Here is a 20,708-nt window from a genome sequence, read left to right as displayed (position 1 = left end):
TTCAATCAATTGCTTAGCAATTAGCCATTATGAGAAGATGAAAAAAAAAATCCAATTGACTGTTTGGTAGAGCAGGAAGCATTTTAAATGTCACCACAGTGAGAGAAATATTTGAAGATTTGTCTTCATAATGGTTAACTAATTGCAATCTTCAAATTTTATTGCCTTGGAAAAATAACTCAATTTAAGAGATGGAGTGTTAACACTTGGGGCTATTTCTCCTTTGTCTTATTTAGCATCAAAGGCAGGCATGTAAATTGATCAATTCTTATAATCTAAGAAGACCCCCTCCTAATGAATGGCCTCCTTGAGGCAAAGTCAATGTGCTATTCATCATTTTATCATCTATATGTACCTAGTACAGTGTGGGGACATATGGCAGGTTCTTAAAATATGCTAGCTACATTGAATTAAAATTGAAAAGAAATGCTGGGGTCTGTCCCCTAACCCTGAGCTCCCTTTAAGTGAAATTCTAGAGCTCCATACTTAATTTGAGTTTGGTATCAATATATCGAAGAATGGTAGCTACAGATTTCTTTAGCTAGCAGGCTATCCAACCTCTTCTGGTCTCAACCATCGCATCTGCCCCATGACAATCAGCTAGTGCCACAATCATTCTATCATGACATGCCTCCACTCTTAACCCACGTGAGGATGTGCTTCTGGCCAGACCGAACCCATTTCTCCGGCTCAGAGATGGCTTCAGCAATGGGCATAGCCTGAAGTTGTACCAAACTATGTTCTCCCCAGGGCTTTTCTGCTAGGGCTGGTGGGAAAGCCTTCTTGCCTTTGACGATGATGCCAGAAGGAGTCTGTTTGTGTTGTTCGCAGAAAGTCTTTGTACAGCAGGAGAGAGTGAGGCCAACATGCAAAGGGGGAGCAGAAAGAGCAATTCTTTGAATCTGGCATCCAGCTGCTCTAAAGCCAGGTGCACCCTTGGATTTCCTGGTAATGGGGGTCAATAAATGCCCTTTACTTCAGCTATTTGAATGTGTTTCTGTCACGTGGAACCTCCAAGTCCTGTCTAACAGAATCTTTCCATCTAAGTTACTTTCACTTCAGTTTGTTAATATTGGCACAATCCAAAAAAGAAAGAAATAGAGGTTGGGAATAGAATTACGTGGTAGGCTGTAGAGGGGAGTTAAAACTTTGAGATCAGACTTTCGGAAATCCCAGGGAAGTTGGGTGCAAAGCAATCCCGGTCAAAAGGAGCAATTGTGCATGAGGAGCTGCAGGTATGGGCTTGCAGCTGAGTGTCTCGGATGCTGGAAGGATACAGGAAGCAGGAAGCATGGAATCCTACAGTCAGAAAGGGGCCCAAAATTAGGATGGGAGCCACACACAGGAAAAAAATGAAAGCTTTTATGTTATCTGCCACAAAGAAAAAAGATGAATTAATTTTGTTGAAATAGAGAATTGAGCTCCTTTCTAAAGATTCAATTAACATAACTAATGAAAATGGATGGAAAATGCACTGTGCAGTATTACTAATGCAAGATGAGCAAATGTCAATGAACTTCTATGACTGAGATCCCATCGTCACTGTGGAAGTTAAAATACAGGTTCACCAATGGCCTCGCTCCAACCTCTCCCCATCCCAAGGTCTTGGTCAGTGATGTGCAAACCCACTCTGACAAACAAGGGTAAGAAAAGAAGGTAGAGTGTCAAGCAGATGAAGAAAGCACAGTAAACCGTAATAATTGCTTATAAAATTTTATGGTTGGTCATGAATCTTAACCACCTCAATTTCTAAAAAGAAAGATTTATGGTCTTTTTAAATAGACAAAATTTGAGTTTATGGGAAATTTAATAATATTCGTGCTGATGCAATAAGAAATCCCAAAAGTCTTAAATCTCCTCCAGTCTTTGGAGTGGAGGTGGCCTGTGTAGTGGAAAAAGGACAGGGTTGAGAGTAGGACTCATGGCCAAAGCTCGGTACAGGACTCAAAGCGAATCTCTGAATCTCTCCGAGCTTCAGTTTCATCGTCTGGAAGATGGCGGGTGATGCTGACTTCTTTGCAAAACTGCAACGAGGACCAGAAAAGAATGTAGGAAAGTTCACAGAGGCGCACAGTCTGGCACAGGCAGCAGCCCTCAATAAAACACAACTGTAATCAATCGCTTCCAGAACATTTTCCAAACGTATCCAGAATCCAGCTGCAATCACTCCTCTCCTTCCACCACCACGACTCTGGGCAGAGCCCCCATCAGCTCTAGAATGTGAATGATTACAGCTGCTCCCCCTTGCCCACCTCCTCTCCCTCTCCCTATAATCTATTCTCCATCTGTCAGCCCAAGCGATCCTACAGAGACATACACCAGATCATGTCCCTCTTCCACCAAAACCCCTCTGTGGCATGGGTTTTTCTCTTAACTGGAATAAGGGCCAAAGTCCTCCCAGTGGCCTACAAGGCCCTCCATGGTCTGGCCACACCTCTTCTTGTTTCTCATATCTCCTTGCTCACTCTGCTCCAGCCCCGCTGGCCTCCCTTCTGTTTCCAGAACATTCTAGACGCACTTCTGCCTCAGGCTTTTGCTCTCCTGGTTCCTCCTATCTAGTATGCTCACCCGCTAGGCAGATCACCCCTGCATCCCCCCTTTATCAGGTGTTCTCATTGGGGGCCTCTCTGAAAACGTTATTTAAGACTCCAACCTGCCCCCGATCTCTAGTTCTTGCTTCTCCATATTCCCTTATCATGATCTTTATTTTATTGACTTTTGGTCTGTCAGCTTCCCTTTCTAGAAAGCTAAGTCTAAGAGGGCAGGATTGGCCCGTTCTGTGGACTGCTGTATCCACAGAACTGACAGCAATCCTCATCACATAGCCAGAGCTCGATACATTTTTGCTGAATGGAGGAATTAGCCACCTAACTTCCAAGTCACTCTGGAGCTCCTGGATGCATGCCATTTCTCCTGGGCTGCAGAAACCTGTCCCACCAAGGAGCATCCTGTCTGAGATTTCCCTGGCCAGCACATCCTAAGGCCCTGAGGCCTCGAACTCTTTGTAACTCAGCCCAGTTGTTCTCAGCCCTGACTGTCTGCTACTATCTTCTGCAGAGGTGGGGGTGGGTTAAAAAAAATTAATGTACAAAGTATAACTCAGAGAATCTGATTTGCTAGGGGTGGAGTGGGACTTGGGTGCCAGGATTTTTCTAGAATCTGGGTGATTCTAATGTGCTGTCAGATTTAGAACCACTATTGTTAACCCTTCCAAGAAAGCCATTTAGATGTAGATGGGGCCTCTTGGAGACAAGAGACCTTAATATAGAATTTTTTCCAAAGGTGAAAATCTGAAGGCATTATCAGGGCAGCTTAGCTTTTCTGCTTCATTCAAAACATTCCCAAAATGTGCTTTTCTAGCTACCAAGGTGAAGAGGCAGCTATGAAGGCAAAAGCTGGTTCAATAATGGACACACTGGTGTTGGTGGCGTCCACCTTTATGACCACAGATCCTTTTGAGCCTCTGACAAGATCTGGATCCACGCCGGCCACCCAGTATAACAGTGAGCCAAGAGTTAGGCTCACAGCGGATGCTCGAGGTAAACCTGGGGCGCATTGCACCCACTTGCCCTGTGACTATATTTGGGAAAGTGCGCTGATGTACATGTGATGCTGACATGCATGTGATCAGTATTTTCCCAATTTTTTTCTCCTTTGGATGAACTGTGGATCTTTCTTTAGTGAATATGATTCAAACCAAGAAAATACACTGCTAAATGATATTCAACAAAAAACAAAAACAAAACAATGACAACAACAGCAAATAAAAGAATCTAAAACACCAGAGACAGATCATAAGGCTGTCTTGAGAAGTCTACCAGCTAAGCTGCCTTCCAAAATAAGGCAATACAATCCTAAAAGCGTTAATTTCATAACTAAGTGCTACTTTATTAAAAAAAAATCTCCTCTAAAGAATAATTTCTTCTCTGCCACAGACAGTGCAGGAACAAAAGCGAGATGCTAATTGGTTTCCAGACATCTTCCATGGATAAGATGTAGAAATCTCAGGGTGTTCATGGAGGAGAGATGGCAGGGAATCAGTGAGAAATGTGTCAAATGCATGAACCAGTCTATCAGTGATGGGGAGAAAGGAAGATTTGGCGGTGCTGAGTTCTTGCCATTTACGATCCTGTTCCTGGGGATTAGACCAAACAATTGTGCCTGCTTATTTTTTTGATTATTCCTGTTCTTGCTATGATAACCTGCAAAACATTTCCAGAAATAGGCTGGGTCAACATGAAAGAGGTAGAAATACATTTAACTAAACATTTTGAAGGACACGAGTGGGATTGTACTGTATTCAGGAATATTCCTTAGATGAAGTGATATGGTTCAAAGATGAAAAATCATAATTTACTGTTGAGAGAAATTAAACTACCTGCAGAATTTTAATTGCTCAGAGAAAATATAGTGTTTAGCATCAAATTTCACAAGCTGTTTCTGAAGTCTTTCACCTTAATTTACTTTAGAATTTTTAAAAACAATTTTTGTAAAGATCTGTTGGGCACACGGTTGATGATTTCCACAGCAAAGCAGCAACTTGTTGAGACATTTCTCTGTGCTAAGCAGTGGGTTAGATGCTTTACATTCACTCCCTTTATCTCAGAGCAAGCTTTTGAGGTACTATTATTTTTATTACATTTTCCCATGAAGAATTTGACGGAGGCTTAGCGATTCACTCAAGGTCACACAGCTTGTACTCCAAGAAAAAGGAGTCAATGTAGCACGGTAAAAAGTACAAACTAAGGAGCCAGGCTTCTTGAGTACAAATCTCAGCTCTGCCATCACCAGCTGCAGAATATTTAGGATTCTGTGCCTCAGTATTTTCATCTGTAAAATGGGGATAAAATAGTGTCAAACTCATAAGGTTATTGGGAAAATATAGATAGATAGATAGATAGATAGACAGATAGATAGATATAGACAGACACCACAGACATACAACTTATATATATATGTAAATACATATATAAATATATAAAATACACACACATATAAAGTGCTTAGACATCACAGACACTGAGTAAACACATGTATAGCATGGGGCAGGTGTGTAAGTTTCAGGTACTATTACCATGGTCACCAACATCCACTCTGTCCTTACACTTACATTCAAGCCTTGAAATCTATAAATATCCCTTCTCCCATAGTCCTGCCTTTACTTTTATAGAGTCCTTCTTTTCATTGAAGGACGATACAGGGAAAAGAATCCCACTGAAAGAAAAGGTGTCAGCAGTTTTATTTTTTAAGAGTTAAAGTAAAAGGTCTATCATCAGGTTCAACAGATGAGAAATAAAAGCCTTTAGTGAAAGGTTGGCTCTCACGAGCCTGCAGACAGTGAAATTTAATGTGAAAAGATATCCGAGCCAGGTTTGGAAACCACTGCTCATTTCTCTGATCTTTTAAAATTTTTTCTTCCTAGTGTTCAACTCTAGAGGTCATGGGATGGGTGACCAAAGAGACAACCAATATCGTCCCCTCATGGATCTCACTTCCATCTCTCCCATCAGTGACTTGGCTTGCATGTTAATGTTCTAACTGAGAAATGGTGGTGCCTTAGGGAGGTCTTGCCCCTGACCTTCTGGGTTGGGGAGGTGGCTGAGAGGCCTAACAAGACTAGGCTCTGCCTCCATCCTTCTTCCTCTCTACTTCCCGCCAAAACTAATTCACCTGTATCTACTTTACCTACTGGATTTTTGGATAGAATTTTATTTGAAGAACAGATGTTGAAGCTCAGAGAACTTTTGACAACCACTGGCTTCATCCCTTCCAGCTCTGACACTGTGACTCTCTAAGATCAGATGGCTTCTGACATGTCCAAGTTTTCTACACGAGGTGCCCCCTTGGACAGCAGTGACATGTGCTGTCTTATTGGGAAGGGACTTGGGGGTCAGAACGAAATGGAAGCCAGCCTGAATCCACACTGATATTTGAAAGGAACACAGAGCTTTCTGATACTCAGATTCTAAATGATGCCGCTAAAAACATCCTGAGAAAAGTTGAGTTGAATTCCACCAGTTGAAGCTACAGTAATATTACTGGAGTTTTCGAAAGGACTCGGTGTGTACCCAATTCCCATGTGTAGCATATAACTCACAGATTTAATTATAGATCTTCCTCAGTCACTAGTTCCCCGGGAAACAAATCCATGGCTCATGTCTTGTGCATGGAAGGTCATAGCAGGAAGATAAATATTTTCCGCATTTTGAAACTTTATCTAGAGGTCACAGGTCTGCAACTCAGCAGATGAGAGCTCTTCAGACAATAGCCAAAAGCTGCCATGTTTGACTAATATCAACGATACTTAAAACCTTTTGTGTTTATCTCAAATAAAGCACTTCCCACTTAAACGATTGAAATTTTTCACTATATATCTTTTCCTTCTTTAAGGCTGAAATACACATAAGATGAGAAGTTTCTTTAAATGTTTCTTCCTACTCAGTTAAGATAAAAGCTATGTTTATAATCTAAAAAAAGGGAAGATTAACTGAAAAATCCAAGCTAATTTTAATCATGTGGACATTGCAGGTCAAAGATCCTTTTTCATCTTGAGTCATGCAGAAAACTGCCACAATTGGCTAGTTATAATGAAAAACTAAAACAAGAGGGTGAACTAAAAGCAGAAAATTCAGAAAAGTGAAAATGCAAGTGCCTTTAAATATACGGAGAGATCACAAAATAAAGAGACAAATTTTCCCTTATGACGAGAGGAAGTCAGTCGCATTTTACCTTATAATTCTGTGTATTTAACACTCTCTGAAATTGGTTTTTGCTTGCTCTCATTAGTGCCACTAACTTTTCTTAGTCCTAAGTGAGGATTAAATAGAAAAATATAAGTAAAGTCCTTTGTAAACCCCAAAGAGCTGTCCAAATGTTAGCTATCTCAATTAGCGTCTATCATGTGACTTCTTAAATGCACACCTTTTGATCACAGTGTGACAGAGATAACTGAGGGCTTCCAGTGTCCACAGACTTTAAGTGACAAAGCGTAGAGATCAGGGGGAGTCATGATCTTCTCCACCTTTCACGTGGAGATCATAAAGTAACCAGACACGACCATCAGTGAAACTCACAGAAACATCCCAGGCGGGTTCAAAAGATGAGTTATTCTCCCAGCAGAGCAGAGCACACCCATGGCAGAGAGAAGACCTAGAGGTCTAAACGCGGCATTATAACATTTTCAGTTTCTCTTGCAGCCTCACTAATACACAGTTTATGGCTTCAGTGGGAGACCAGAGGCATCAGGACAAAACAAGCTTTATTTGTTATTCTTTAGCAAAAGATCCAGGCCAGGAGAAAGAGACTATAAAGTGACATAAGGCATGAATCGTGGGAGGGAGGGAGGACGTTAATTAGTCACCACTTCCTTTCTCAATGCATGATGCATAAATTGCCTTTGTGCAGTTTAAGGGCCTCTATAAAATATTAATTAGGTTACAGCTAATATTTATTGAGCAATTGCTAAGTACTGGGCAACATGTACTTTTCATATGTTCTCGTGGAGGGTCATAAACAACCCTGTGGCTCTAGCTGAGTGTGCTCGGAGGGCAGCTTAGCTCAAGTCTCCAGCTAATAAATAGGCCAGATGGGTCCTAAATCAGGGTGTCTATGCCCCAAGCCTGTGCTCCCAGCCACCATGCAGAAAGAAGGACACTTCTAACCCTTTGGCAGTCAGTATCTCCTTAGGGAATCTACGCAAAGTGTGGTCCTTCTCTTCCAGATACACACAAACATACACCCACACTGCCTGTCATTTCAGATGCTCAGAGACCTCTAACATCCATCCATCGATCATGGGTCAAACCCATCAGGTTAAGAACTTCTGTTCCACAATATTTCTGCATTTCTGGCTTGTTTTTCCTCACCTCTTCCTCTTCTCTTTTCAACAACTAGCTCCACTCAATCTTCCCGAATTTCTCCCGTTTGGGGCTTACAAAACCAGGCAGATATGAGATTCCAGGGTTCCAGTTCATGTTGGGGTGTTTTTGCTTTACAGAAGACAAGAAAAAAATGTCAATTACTACAGACCAAAATGTGGTCAGAGAAGCTTCAAGCTTGATAGGCTTCTGGCATGATCCACAGCAAGGCGGGGGGGAGGGGGGTGGTTCTTTCATGAGGTTCCTGGGCACCTGAGCCGGACAAACAAGAGCTTGTTATCAAGAGCTCTGGACCCTACAACAGACCCACTGAATCGAAATGTGAGGGTGGGGACGGGGCTTCACTCAACACCGTGAACAAAATCACCTCGTGGACTCAGGGAACACTGCAGTAACAGCCCTTTTGGCTGAGAAAAAACGAAGTACCCCAATACTAAATGACTTGCCTGAGTTCTCATTTCTTGTTGGCTGCAGAGCCAGGCCTAAATGCGATGATTCCTGACATCCCGTCCACACATTTCTATCTCAAATACCCAATAGTGTGATCAAAATTCACTCAACAGAACAATTCATTTAAACACATCGTTGTGTTGAGAGAACGAGTTTGAAATACTCAATGCTAGTGCAAAATGAAATGTTTGTGATTTATTTCTTTAAGCCAATAATGTCCCCAAAGAGGATGTTCATTAAATCACCAAAATAGTAAGGCATGAATTTAAATCTGCTATAATGGCTTCATTTTAGAGAATAAGTCTGCTTTTAATAGGATTGTTTTTTTCTCTAACAAGAAAAAAAGAGAACCACATTTGGTTGCAAATTGTGGGTAAAAATAAACAAACCAACAAATGACTGCAATGGCAAGGATTAAGTGGCCTTTGTTTGTTTGTTTTAAAGACCCATTATGTAGAGTGACCGTTTTTGTGGAATTAAAATTGGCATGCATAGTCTAACAATTATGCGTATGAAAATAGGGCATGGTTTCGGGGATCTGGACGGTTCCAGGATAATCTGGGATGCTAGGGCCCTATGTGTTTTATGTAGGATGTGGAATGCACCCAATTTAAACATATGACTCCTTTTAGACTATAACTGAAGAACATCCAAATAATGGGACACCCCTACAGAGCTGATGCCGTCTTGGTATCCATGTGGTTACTGCCAAATTGTGGGTCCTCGGATAAGAGTTTGAAACTCTGGGCCATTTACATTGGTTTCACTCCTTGACACTTTTTTAAAGAAAATAGATTATGATATCCTTTACTAAGAAAGTTTCTAGCCAGGCGGTTTTTTTTTTTTCCTAACCCTGTCTTCATGAGGGAAAAAACATGGAAGGGACTATACTGATGATCTGATTTTAACTGATTTTCTATTTGCACTTATTTCTTCCAAAGACTACAGCAGCAAAAACAAACTTACCTCAACTTCATTTCAATGCTCTTAAGAAATGTTGATGGATTTAGTACTGTGTGATGAAGAGAATGATTTCACATATAAAAACCTTACTTCTAAGCTACCACGAAGCTAATGAAATTTAAAAATACATGATCACCATGCTCTGAAATCACCGTGTTTTGGCAAAGTCAGGTTTTCTCACCAAATAAAACAAAGCTTACATTTAAGGGACGGAAATCACACTCTCAAAGCTACAAAGAGTAAACTACAATAAATCTGTGGATTAGAATCCTGTGCCCAAAGCAATCATCGAAAGTAAGTTGTTTTCCAAATATTTCCCATTTAACAGCAATTCCAAATTTAGAAAACTTAACCTGCTTTGATATGAATATATGTTGAATCAACTTTTAGTTAGATGCTGAGGGGCGCTTCTTTTAAGTGGTAAAAGTAAGTGGTTTCTATTTTATACTAAATCTAGAGGCAATATAGGTAATGAAAAAGTTTGCAGATTCCAGAAATAAAGAAAGCTGGATTCACACCCTGGCTCAGTGACTACCAGCTCTGTGACATCAGACAAGTTGCTTAATGTCTGCCCAGTAAGACTTCCTTTTCTTGTTAGTAAAATGATGGGAATGACACTATTCATCTGATAGGGTTGGGAGAATAAATGAGATAATAGCAGGTAGTGCTTGGGACACTGCTTAGAACATAACAACTATTTCAGTTTTCTGGCAAATGCTGTTTTCACATCAATTTCTCACATTTCAAAGGCCATCCTGCATTTCTTGGAATCTCTGACCCCTCTACTAATGTAGTTTTCCAATCAAGGAGTTTGCCAGTCCCACCAGGCCAACACCACACTAGCTCTGATGTGAGATTCCAATTCCATAGTCACAAAAACAGTGGTACATTCATCGAGTCTTCAAGCATACAGGTTCTATGCAACAAATATTTCTGCAAAAATATACCTCCATATTTCGCCAAGGTATATTTTCTCCACACAATGAAACGCATGAGCACACTGCTCCAGAAAATAAGTACATGTCTCTATATGGCTTCCAGAAGCAACTTTAACAAATTAGAGGGGAGTAAATTAAACATGCAGAGGGCAGAAAGGGTGAAGGCCAGACTATTTGTGTATCTTAATGAGCACTAATTAAAGGTCTTACTCGGGGAAAAACAGTGGAAGATGAAAAAATATAAAGGCAATCTGTCAATGACTGTATGGATTCTATAGACATGAGCTATGATTGTTAGGGTCATTAGCGGGCATTCTGATGTTCAAGTATAAAGCATTATTCATGAACACAGAGTGGGTGAAATTATACAATCCATTTAAATAAAATCAACCGCATAGCAGATATAATTCACAAAGTGATCATTTTTAAAAATAGAAAATTGAATTTCGAATCATCATTTTAATGGCCCAGTGATCCAAATATTAAATTGATAATCAGGCTACAGTGATTTGCACGAGTAGTTGGAAATATTCTTGTAATTCTATAATGGTCTATGAAATGCCAGGAAATTTACATGCTCAGAAATAGATTCTCCCAAGCAGAATCTTAGACTATCAGTGCTGGAGGGAACCGAAGATATGATCTAAATCAGTGGTTCTCAACTGGGGCTGATTCGGTCCTCTTCCCCGCCCCCCTTCCCGGAGATATTCGACAATGTCTGCAGACATTTTTGGTTGTTGCAACTGGAGGGGCGGTGCTTCTGGCAACTAATGGGTCCAGGCCAGAGATGCTGCACAGGACAATACATAGGACAGCTCCCACAGCAAAGACCTCTCTGGTCCCAAATGTCAACAGTGCTGAGGTTAGGAAACCATGGTCTAAATCAACTTTTTTCACTTTACAGAATGGAGATGTCACAACCATGGCTTTTCAATGGAGTAAGCTGTGGACTAGATTTCAGGATTCTTGGTACTATTTTTATTTCTCCAGTAGGTTTTACATAGATCCTTCACTCCCACCTATCTACCCACTTCTCCTCAATCCAGCATTCAGAATTTATTAAATGCTTACTATGTGTTTGGCACTGGGAATACAGAAGTGAACAAGACAAATAAAGTCTTTCTCCTGTGTGTTTATAGCATGGTGGGAAAGGCAGATGTAAGACAGATAATAACAACGCAAAGAATTATCATTGTGATAAGTGCCATATAAGAGCACACGAGCAGGGGACCCCAATTCAGTTTGAGATCTAGTTCTCAAGTCAACTCTCCTAATATAATACTCTACCATGCATTTAAATACCCTTGAAAGAGATTTTTGGTAGCAGGCATGGGTCCTGACAGGTTATGCTGTATTATGGAGGGAAGCTTGCAACTAGTTTAGAGATAATAGTAATAGCCACCACTCATTGGAGATTTACCATATACCAGGCACTGTACTAAATACTCTCCTTACATTTAATCCTCACAACAACACTGGGAGTAGGTATAATTGTCATTACAATCCCCAGTTGATGAAACCTCCACATTTTGGATGAGTAGTTTGGCTTGGGGATATTCCATGGTCTATCATAACTGGGTTAAACTTGGAGGAAGATGACTGACTTTGACTAGCTCTTTCAATAAGGGCCCCAGTTGTAATGTAGTAGACTTGGGAGGTCAGGGTATAATTGGTGATTAGGTGATTAGTCTCTACCCTTGAGGAATTAATGGTGATTAATCTTTACCCTTGAGTAAAGGTAGTATGAAGCAACCAACTGAGCACGATATGGATTCATGGGCAATGTTATCAATCGCCATATTTAAGATAATACAAAGTGGCAAAGACTTTACTATGTATTTGATGCTTGGGGGTATATGTCCTTAGAATTGCTCTGTCCAAAATGGCAGCCACTAGCTACACGTGGCTACTAAAATTAAATAATATTAAAGATCCAGGTCCTCGGTTACATCAGCCACATTTTAAGTGCTCAGCAGCCAGACATGACCAGTAGTTACTATATTGGATGTGCAGATACAGAAGATTCTCATCAGCACAGAAATTTCTAGTGGACAGTGCTGCCTTAGAACCTGGGGTAGCATCTAGGGGTAGGGAACATCTTAGTAGTTGTCCCCAGGGTGACCTTCTCCTGCCATAGCTTGGGACCTAAGGCCACCTCTGGCTCAGGCTGGCTGGGGAAGAAGAGAGCTGAGGGCTTGCTCAGACTCAGATCCTCAGAGACAAAAGAGCTACAATCCAGGAATTGGATAACTTTGGAAGGAAAAATGTCCTTAAAGATTGAAATCAATGCCTTCATTTCATAAAGAAGCTAAAAACCTATATTCCAAACCTTAATAATATATATCCACGTACAGCCCCCTTTTATGTCAGTAATTTCCTTTCCAGAATGTATTCCTTGGAAATAATTAGGGATACGCACAAAGTTGAGGATGTTCAATGGAATCATATTTATAATTGGGGAAAACCTGGAAATCCACTAGATGTCCAATAATAGTCACAAAAACCGACAGGACAGACTAACGCACGCTTCCAAGTCCAATGGTGCACAAGTCATCTTGACTTGGAAAGATGTTGAAGTATATCAATTTAAAAAGCAGGTGACAAAAAAGTCTGCATATTCTGACCTTAATTTTGTGAATATATTATTTACACATACATAATGGAAGGTGTAGAGATCTATAAAGCATTTGATGTGTTGGTGATCTGTCTGGCCAATAGGGTAAGAATGATTTGGTTTTTTTACTTATCTGCATTTTCTTATGCTTTCTCAATAAACAAATCTACTTGTTCAAAGCTATCCTCAAAACTAAGGACCAGCGAGAGACGGGTTTGCTCAGTCACTTAACAGTCACCCAGTTCAAATTAAGATCTGTGATTTGGCCAATGGTGCCCCTCCACTCTATATAGCCTCTCCTGGCTCATGTGATCTTTTCAGTCAGTCCTTCCCTTTTTCCGTCTCCACACTGGCTCATTAGAAAAAGAGATAGAACCAGATTAATAGTATCTGTGAAGTTCTGCTTTCAGTGTGGGCTACAGTGGGGGTTGAGAACTTAAGTTGGCCTCTTTAACCAAATCAGCATATTAAGAAACTAATTGTGAATAGCTCCATGTAACATATACAATAATCTAAATTTTCTCCCTGTTTCAGAAACGTCTATCCTAGTTTCTTCTGTCCCAAACCATACACGTTATTCTTTGGTATGTTTGAGAATAAGGTGAGGCTCCGGAGTAGGGCTGCCCAGTAGAACTTTCTGTGTTGATGGAAATGTTCTTTACAGTATTCACTACTGTATGTGGTAGAGAATACTTAAAATATGGCTAGTGTAGCTGAGGAACTAAAGTTTTAATTTTAAGTAATTTTAATTAATTTAACTATAAATGCAAGTAGCTGCCGCTTTCCTGAGCAGTGCAGGGTTGGAGTCTGAATTGAGCTTCTGCACGCGAGCATGCAGAGCCCCCTTCATGGCCAGGAAGGGTAAAGCTTATTCTAGCTTGGAGAGGTTCTGAATGACACAAAGTGGTCACTTGTTTCTGCTTCGCTTCAAACCATGAAGCTTAAGCAATTCTGAAGTACTGGTCAAGATAACTGAAACATATTGGAAGACAACTGGATCTTTTTTTTTAACAAAAAGGTAATGCCAAGCAAGAAGACGTGAGTTATGAACATCTCTGAGTGGTATCACTCGATGCAGCATTAATAGGAAGGGATGGGATTCTGAAGTGAGACAGATGATAGGATTCAGGATTCAAGACAGGCTCCAGCGATTTCACAGGCACTGAGCTGACCCGATCTTTCTTAGAAACCCATTTCCTCCTAAACTCGATAAGCCTCCAACACCCCTGGAATGGAAATGTAGTGGAGAGAAGCTGTAGGAGAGATTTCAGACCAATCAACCAACCTCAAGGCATCAAATTTGGGGTTTATGTGCATCTGTCCCCATAAGTCCATTTCTCTGGGTGAAAACTGGAGGATTGTTGTGATTATCTGGCCTGATCTCTGTGTGCTGGTCTGATAGTCACTTTAGAATAACCAAGGATGTGCTTGTTCCCTTGGTCTATGATAGCATTCCCTTGGTCCTAAAAGACAAAAAGCAGAATCCAATCGGAACTCCACTGGTGGAAGGAGGGGGTTAACAAGGTTGTTGCTGGGAAAGCAACAAGGCAGAACCCCAGTTTGGGGCAGAACTTTTTCATTTGTTTCCTAAAGATGGATGTCACCAAAAGCTAGGGAGAGTCATGGAATTTGGGCTGTGTACTCCATATTTTTCAAAGTGTCTTTCATGTAAGTTGCCCAATTTAGCAAATAAAAATACAAGATGCCCCAATGCAATATTTGGGACATACTTACACTAAAATATTAGTCATTATTCATCTGAAATTCCAATTTAACTGAGTCTTATATTTTTATCTGGCTACTCCACCTATGAAAAACCAGTCTCAAGAGATGTCCCATAGTAAAAAGGGCCCCATGGTTAACTACGTGCTGAAAATGCTGCTTACTTTATCACCAACTTGGAGATTTCCAGGGATAACAGCAGGTTAAAAGCTCTGAGAAGTTCTACAGCAAATCTCTCTTTATCATAACACTTTCCAAACTTTTGAGAACATAGAGCCCAGGAGTAAAGCGGTATAAATGCCACTTCCAGGGTCAGAGTGCCTGAGTTCAAATACTGGAGTCACAAGACGGTGGTGGCTCCATGATCAGAGATAAGTTATTAGAGAATCTGGGACTGGGCACCGTAAATGAGGATAGTCATAGCACCTCCCTCACAGGCCCAGAGTGAGAGTTACGTGAATTGACATAAAGCATTCAGCCTGAGCCTGGTGCGGGGGAATGGCTCCCTGAACCTCAGCTTTAATTGTCACACCAGCAACAGGGCAGGAACCTTTCCTGACAACGGCTATTAACATCCAGGAGAACCTGCAGATGTAGTTTGGGACATGCTGAAGGGAGATGAAAGCAGGGTGGGGAGAGTGTTGGCTTGGTCCAGCATGGAATGAACCTCCATCGCTGTCGGACTGGCTGGCCTTGAACCCAGCTCATGGTGGCTGATGAAATGAGGATTTCTGGTGTAGCAGAAGGTCCAGCAGGTCGAATCGTCTAACGAAACTGTGCCCTGCCATGGGGGAGCGACTTAGCCTTCTCAGGCTTTTATTAGCTACTAAATTAGTTTGCTGGGGCTGCCATAACAAAGCACTATGAGCGAGGTGGCTTAAGCAGCAGAAATTTATCTGTCTTACAGTTCTCGAGGCCAAAAGTCAGAAACATCAAGGTGTCAGTAGGGTTGGTTCCTTCCGAGGCCTGGAAGAGTCCATTCCATGTCTCTCACCCAGCTTCTAGTGGTTTTCTGGCAATCTTTGGTGTTCCTTGAAGTGTAGACACATCACCCTGATTTTTGCTTTGATGTGCACATGGCATTCTCTGTGTGTGCATGTCTGTCTCTGTGTCCAAACTTCCCCCTTTTATAAGGACACCTGTCGTGTTGGATTAGGGCCCATCCTAATGACCTCATTTTAACCTATTACCTCTATAAAGACCCTGTCACCAAATAAGGTCACATTTTGAGGTACTAGGGGTTCAGACTTCAACACTTGAATTTTTAGAGAGCACAATTTAACTCATAACAGCTACCTTTAGAATGGGGCTAATACCAGCCTTTCTCACCACACAGGACTGTAATAAGGCTTAAATAAGAGAATGGAGAGAAACAGATTTTGAGAAATTTAATACCACTATAAAACTGCAAGGTAAACATTTAATTTCATATGTTGATCTGTACTGGAAGTGGTAGTAGAATCTTTGCCAGAAAGATGTCAGGAAACTGGTCATCTTCGCAGGATACTGCCTGGAAACACAGAGACATACACATCCACATTTCAGAGACATGCAGGTTCTAACGAAATGGGAGATGCCCGCCTGGAACCGAGCATGGTATTTGCAGTCACTAAATTCCCTGATGGTAAGGAGGAAATTGGAGGCAGAAACAAGGAAATGAAGACAGGGACACAGATATTTCAAAATTTACTGTGCACTGATCTTGTGTCAACCAAAGTATTGGACACAGGGCTTGTCAGATCTTAATCCAGGAAGCTCAGATTATTTATGAGCAACCGATTTAATGGAATGGGTAACCTATTAAAAAACCTTCTGTCATACAAAAGAGAAGGTATTTCTGGAGGAGAGATGTTGAGTGGTACGAAAGGGAATAGAAATGAGGGAAGAGGGCTAAGGCAAAGGTTTATCAATTTTGTTATTTTAGTTGATGCTGCCTCCGTTCTCTCTTAGTTTTCAAGAAACTAGTTTCCATCGACCTTGGAAAATGTCACTCAGTCAGGAAATGAGAGCATGCCTATACTGCCTATATTTCTCGTGCACACGTTTGCAACATGGTGTCATGAATTCTTGGAATTTTCATTTTACTCCACTATCAATAAGCCTTTAAAATTTAGATACGTTCCAGATATGGGTGCTTAGAAATACTTTGTAAAAATTTTAAGGAATCTGTCCAGGATGCCCAAAAACAGAATCTCTTGTTCCTCACCAGAGTTTTTTTTAAGAAATAAAATGTGTCCTAAATTCCAACAATTTTAAATACTAAGACTGACGGATAGCTACCAGGAGGATCTCAAAGACTGACAGAACGGAATTAGGAAAGAACTGTTTAGGACTTTTCCCATGCTTGGCATCATGAACCAGAGTAGTATCTCCGAGTGGAAAATAGGGAGATGCCATGGCCCCCATCTGTGGTCAGCCCTTCATTTCAGGAAGGCTGATTCTATTCTAGAGCCAAGCAGAACTTCCTGTACATTCTGACTGTTCACCACCCCTGAACTCCTATGTCCACAGTATGACATCAGCTTTGAGAAAACAAGTAACAGTCATTGAGGGCAGGAACCTGCAAAATAATAATGGTTTTTCCTTCTAGAGGAAAAATTAAGGCAAAAATAACAAAACTCATTTTGAAAATAGCACGTTTTTCTGAAAGGCTTGCCCTGCCACATATTAAGACACATTATAAAGCTACAAGTCTTCGAACAGTGTGGCATTATTGAGAAATTTAATAAGTGAGATGGTCTCAAAGTAAACTCTGCTATGTTATAATTTAATAGTGCACAAAAGCTATATCACAAAACCAGAAAAGGAGTAGGCATTTTAAAAAGCAGTTGGAAACAAAATAATTTGGAGGGTAAAGACTCAAAATGGGGCTTTACATTAAACCATACATCAAATAATTTCTAGATGGATTAAAGAATCAAATGTGAACACGAAGCCTTAACAATTAAAAAAACAGGGCCAGCCCGGTGACGTCGTGGTTAACTTTGCACGGTCTGCTTTGGCAGCCCAGGGTTTGCAGGTTCAGATCCTTAGCACAGAGCTAGCACTGCTTGTCAAGCCACACTGGCGACATGCCACATAAAACAGAGGAAGATTGGCACAGATGTTAGCTCAGTGACAGTCTTCCTCAAGCAAAAAGTGGAAGATTGGCAACAGATGTTAGCTCAGGGCCAATCTTCCTCACAAAAAAAACAACAAAACAAACAAACAAAAGTAAGTAAAAAAAAATATGTATTAGCATGACTCCAACCTTGGAGTAGGCCAAGGATGTGAATCGTAAAAACAAGGGAGTGAGTCATAAAGAAAAACTGTATTGTGTCAGACTAAAGATTTAAACACTCAGTGTCTCAAAATACCAACAAAATTAATTTAAATAACAAGCTGGCAAAAAAGTTGCCACAAATAGATGACAGGTAAGAGATTAATATCCACAATAAGCAATAAGCTCTTACAAATCAATAGCAAAGCCATTAATACCCAAATAGAAAAAGGGAATAGGGCTTGAGAAGGCAGCAACTTCACAAGGCATGGAGAAAAGAAAGAAAAAAAGTCACCAGTAATTTCTAAATGGCAAAAAGAGGATACAGTACTTTACCATTTTCATCTATTGAAGAGTTAAGCAAAGCTTAGGACTGAATGCTGGCAAGGAAAAGGTAAGCAGGAACTTTCATACATTTCAGTGGGAATAAAGTTTAGTGTTATTTCTTTGCAAAGCATTTTGATAATTGTGTGTTAATTGCCATAGAAATTTATTTTTTCCAATACAAATGTCGGCTTCTAAGAATCAATGCTAAGAAATAGATAACTTTGGACACATCCGGGTACCTAAATCATCACAGAATTATTTAAAATAATGACTTGGTGGTGGAAAATTAATTAACAAACAATAAGGGGAAACTTAAATAAATTGATAGCCCATAAAATATTTTCTTATGTGGACATTAAATATCATGATTTTGAAGAACTCCACGAATGGAACATTCCCAAAACAAAAAGTGAAACTTTAAAAGCAGAATACATTTTGAATACTAGATATATGTAAATATATATGAACAAACATGCAAACAGATTTATTTTTAATCATACTTATACAGATAAAAAAAATAGACACAAAGTTACCGAAATGTAATTAGAGCCTGTGTCTGAGTGGTCTAATTACAAGCTAATTTTATTTTCTTCTTTTATTTATTTAGTCATCCATTCATTCATTCATTCATTTAACAAAAAGCGTGCATTGCTTTTACAATCAGAATAAGTTAATTTAAAAATAAAATACTGAAGTCAGCATCTATGATAAATTAGGTAGAGTCTATTCTATCATTTTATAAACATTTATAAAATGACTACTATTATCTTAGCACGGGCTGAGTGAGGGCAGAGTCATTTGGAGAATGGTTTCTGCTGGAAAGAACGATATAGTTACTCACAATTTTTCTTTTTTTTTGGTGGCACCATCCATTAGATTGTGTTTAATGCTCAGCTGAGCTATTTGACAATGGAAACCAGATGGAGGGGGACAAATTTTGAAAACACTGCAATTAAGAAAAGACAATCAGAAATGAAGTTTGGCCTGAAAGAGTTTGGTAAGCAAGCTTTAGGGGAGAAGAGGAGGGAACATGATAAAGTGACAGAAAGTTTAAGCAACATGTCCACCAGCACACAGCTCTGTAATCAAACCAACATTTGAGCCCAGGCTTCTCTAACTCTTAACACCGCTTGCTTTTCTTTTAATACTATCACATTGTACCTATGGACGAGAATCTAGTACCCCAAAAAAGCCTAAGTATAGAGCAGGAAAGTATCATTGTAAATACATTTGCCAGCAACTAAGTTAAAATATTCATAAACCTAAGTGGGATTATTAAAACACTAGGAGAAATCTGCCACGTTTCCTGACACAGAGCATTCATTTTCACGTTGATTCCCACTTCTCAAAATAAAAATGCAGCGAATAGAAGTACTTTCAAATTTAAGAATCCAATTGATTCATTCGTGAAATCTTAGGGAGCTAATTATGGAGTGCAAGAGGCAACGTTTTTTAATCAAAAGGCTCTCTTTTTTTTTTCTCCAAATATTTAGGAGTGAATGTGTTCCATGAATGGGAGTAATATGTGTTTGCTCTTGCTTCATCATAAGGCTAAAAACATCTCATTCTGCAAAAGATATTTGATGCCCAATGAGCATTTAAAAAAAATCTGAATTGGAAAATGGCATCTTATCAATGCAAAGCTAAATGTGAACTTCAAAAGACACAAAGTTGGGTATAAACATGGGATGCTCTGTCATAACCGCGCCTGAATACATTGAGTATGGAAATGAGTCCTGGTGAGGGCACAGTCTGGATCTCTCTAAACTGCCTGCCCAACCACATAAATTAACAACCGGCATGTCAGTGGAAGCTGGCTTGGAAAGCCTGTGTTCCTCACAATTCTTGAAGTTTACATGTTTCTGAGATGATAAAAATCTGATCTTGGAAGGAGAGGAGGGAGGAATCAAGAGGTTAATTATCTGCTGACTTGGATGGCTCTGGAGATCGGCTTGGTTTTCTCCCTCTCTCATCTTAGTCCAATTACTCCTCCAGTCAAGGTTGACAGGTCCTCAAAACCCATTTCTGCTAAGACCTTCTTCCTCCTGCTCCCTCCTGCTTAGAGATTTATATAAGATACTCAGGTCTGGTATTTCCTTCCTCATTGTCCCTGGGCGGCCCTTGGTTATTCATTTACAGTATCAAAAACTCACTCTCTTAATGCCAGGGCTCTGCCGCTGCGAATTGGTTTGCTGGACACCGTTTCTTGTCCAAAATATAGTTTAAGATCCAGTCACCAACTATAAACCGTCAGCATCGTTGCCTACTGCTAGTGGCAAGATGCTTTCTGATGAGGCAAATTCGATCTTTCCAAAAACTGCAGTCTTCACTTTCCCCACAATTTCATTTTTCCACTTTTAGAAAATGATTCTTGGAGCTAAATACCCTCAAGCCTTGGATTCTATGCGGGCGGCTCCCCAGCTCTCTGATCACTGTTTATTTCAGGCTCCTCTCCTGTGTCCTGCATCCCGTAGAGAAATCTTGCTGAAGATGCTTTCTGAAGCCTTCTTCATTGTTACCTCTTCCCACATTCTTTCCAGGAGAAGGAGAGGGCAGTG

The 20,708-nt window shown here is 40.3% G+C and overlaps 1 protein-coding gene across 3 annotated transcripts in view; it reads right to left on the bottom strand.

The window, feature by feature from the left end:
• Positions 1-20,708, bottom strand: part of CDH13 (cadherin 13) — a 990,441-nt gene that overhangs the window by 490,134 nt on the left and 479,599 nt on the right. Inside the window, exons 6-7 of one of the 3 annotated variants that reach the window (XR_006521117.2) lie at positions 18,992-19,096; positions 15,934-16,074 (exon numbers count right to left, since the gene is read on the bottom strand). The exons of 1 other annotated variant lie outside the window; for it this stretch is intronic. Coding sequence is in view for 1 of the 2 variants with exons in the window: in XM_044760929.2 (XP_044616864.1) it covers positions 15,991-16,074 (84 nt within the window). In the remaining variant the exon portion in view is untranslated. Of the gene's footprint in view, positions 1-15,933; positions 16,075-18,991; positions 19,097-20,708 lie in introns of those variants that run through there. One more of the 3 variants, XM_044760929.2, reaches the window with a different exon arrangement.

This window comes from Equus asinus, chromosome 28 (assembly GCF_041296235.1).
Source record: "Equus asinus isolate D_3611 breed Donkey chromosome 28, EquAss-T2T_v2, whole genome shotgun sequence".
NCBI classification, from domain to species: domain Eukaryota; kingdom Metazoa; phylum Chordata; class Mammalia; order Perissodactyla; family Equidae; genus Equus; species Equus asinus.
The sequence above is the reverse complement of the archived record's forward strand: the minus strand, read 5'-3'. Positions and strand labels throughout refer to the sequence as shown.